The following is a 1,377-nucleotide window of genomic DNA, read 5'->3' as shown; positions in this document are numbered from 1 at the left end:
CCTCCCCTTCTGTCCCCGTCCCCATCTTCCTCCCTTCCTTTCCGTAGGTGCAGAAGGCCCGGCAACCTCGCGGCCCAGCAGCCCGGCCAGGTGCGTGCCTTCCGCTCACGGTGGAGAAGGGCGGCGGTGGGACCGGGGGACGAACACCGAGCCGGGCGTGAGGAGGGAGGTGGGACCGGGGGACGAACACCGAGCCGGGCGTGAGGAGGGAGGTGGGACCGGGGGACGAACACCGAGCCGGGCGTCAGGAGGGAGGTGGGACCGCGGGGCGAACACCGAGCCGGGCGCAAGGAGGGAGGTGGGACTCCGGGACGAAGACCGAGCCGGGCGCGAGGAGGGAGGTGGAACTGCGGATGAACACGGAGCTGGGCGTGAGGAGGGAGTGGGATCCGCGGATGAACACCGAGCCGGGCGTGAGGATAGAGTGCGGGCTCCTTGGCCCGTTGGACCGACGACGACGACACACCCAGGCTGGGCCCGGGAGAAGGGCAGGCGGCAGAGGGAGGAGAGAGTGAAAGAGGAAGAGGAGCATTCGGGATCCTGACTTTTCTTCCTCCCGCCCCACCTCCCGAGCTGAGGCTCTATTCTCTCGTTAGGCGGCTCTTCACAATCGATGACTTTGAAATCGGGCCTCCTCTGGGCAAGGGGAAATTTGGGAATGTGTACCTGGCTCGCCTCAAGGAAAACCATTTTACTGTGGCCCTGAAGGTTCTTTTCAAGTCCCAGATAGAGAAGGAAGGACTGGAGCACCAGCTACGCAGGGAAATTAGAATCCAGTGGCATCTACAGTAAGGACAGCCTCGGCATGAGACTCGCGCACTGGGTCTTTACTCGTTCTCCTGGTTTCCTCTTCCATCTCTGACGTCCGAACCCAGCATTTGTTAGCGTCAAATTCTACACGCCCCCCCATGCTACCCCCAAGAAAGCCCTTTGCTTCTATCATTAAGATTTTTCTCTGTTCATTCCAGTTACGCCACGTAAATCTCCCTCTGTGTGGCAGGCACCAAATCTTGATGCCTGTCCCCTGTTCTCCCTTCACTCACTCCCAGACTGAGCTGTTATTATTTTGGTCCCAGCACAACTGCCACTGTGTGACCAATCACTGATGATAGCATCATGTGTTGGGCCTCAGGGAAAACTGTGACCCTTCTTCCATCCTTCCTTCAGACACCCCAATATCGTAAGGCTGTACAATTACTTCCATGATGCTCGCCGGATATACCTGATTCTGGAATATGCTCCAAAGGGTGAGCTCTACAAGGAGCTGCAGAAAAACCAGAAATTCGATGAGCAGCGAACAGCCACGGTGAGGGGGTGCTGGAGGCCCTGGGTCTATGAGTTTACTGTGGGCTGGTGAGGGGTCTGTTTGTGGCTGTC

General features: G+C 58.5%; 1 protein-coding gene across 1 annotated transcript in view; it reads left to right on the top strand.

Annotated features, from left to right (window-relative positions):
• The first annotated feature begins 353 nt into the window (after nucleotides 1-353).
• The window catches only part of LOC105809235 (aurora kinase C-like), a 26,397-nt gene continuing 25,373 nt past the window's right edge, over nucleotides 354-1,377 (top strand). The window contains exons 1-3 of the mRNA XM_012642991.1: nucleotides 354-413; nucleotides 574-788; nucleotides 1,168-1,306. Coding sequence (XP_012498445.1) covers nucleotides 354-413; nucleotides 574-788; nucleotides 1,168-1,306 — 414 coding nt within the window. The remainder of the gene's footprint in view (nucleotides 414-573; nucleotides 789-1,167; nucleotides 1,307-1,377) is intronic.

Source organism: Propithecus coquereli, unplaced genomic scaffold (assembly GCF_000956105.1).
Source record: "Propithecus coquereli isolate 6110/MARCELLA unplaced genomic scaffold, Pcoq_1.0 Scaffold193, whole genome shotgun sequence".
NCBI classification, from domain to species: Eukaryota; Metazoa; Chordata; class Mammalia; order Primates; family Indriidae; genus Propithecus; species Propithecus coquereli.
Note: the sequence above shows the minus strand (reverse complement) of the source record. Positions and strands in the feature narration are given on the sequence as shown.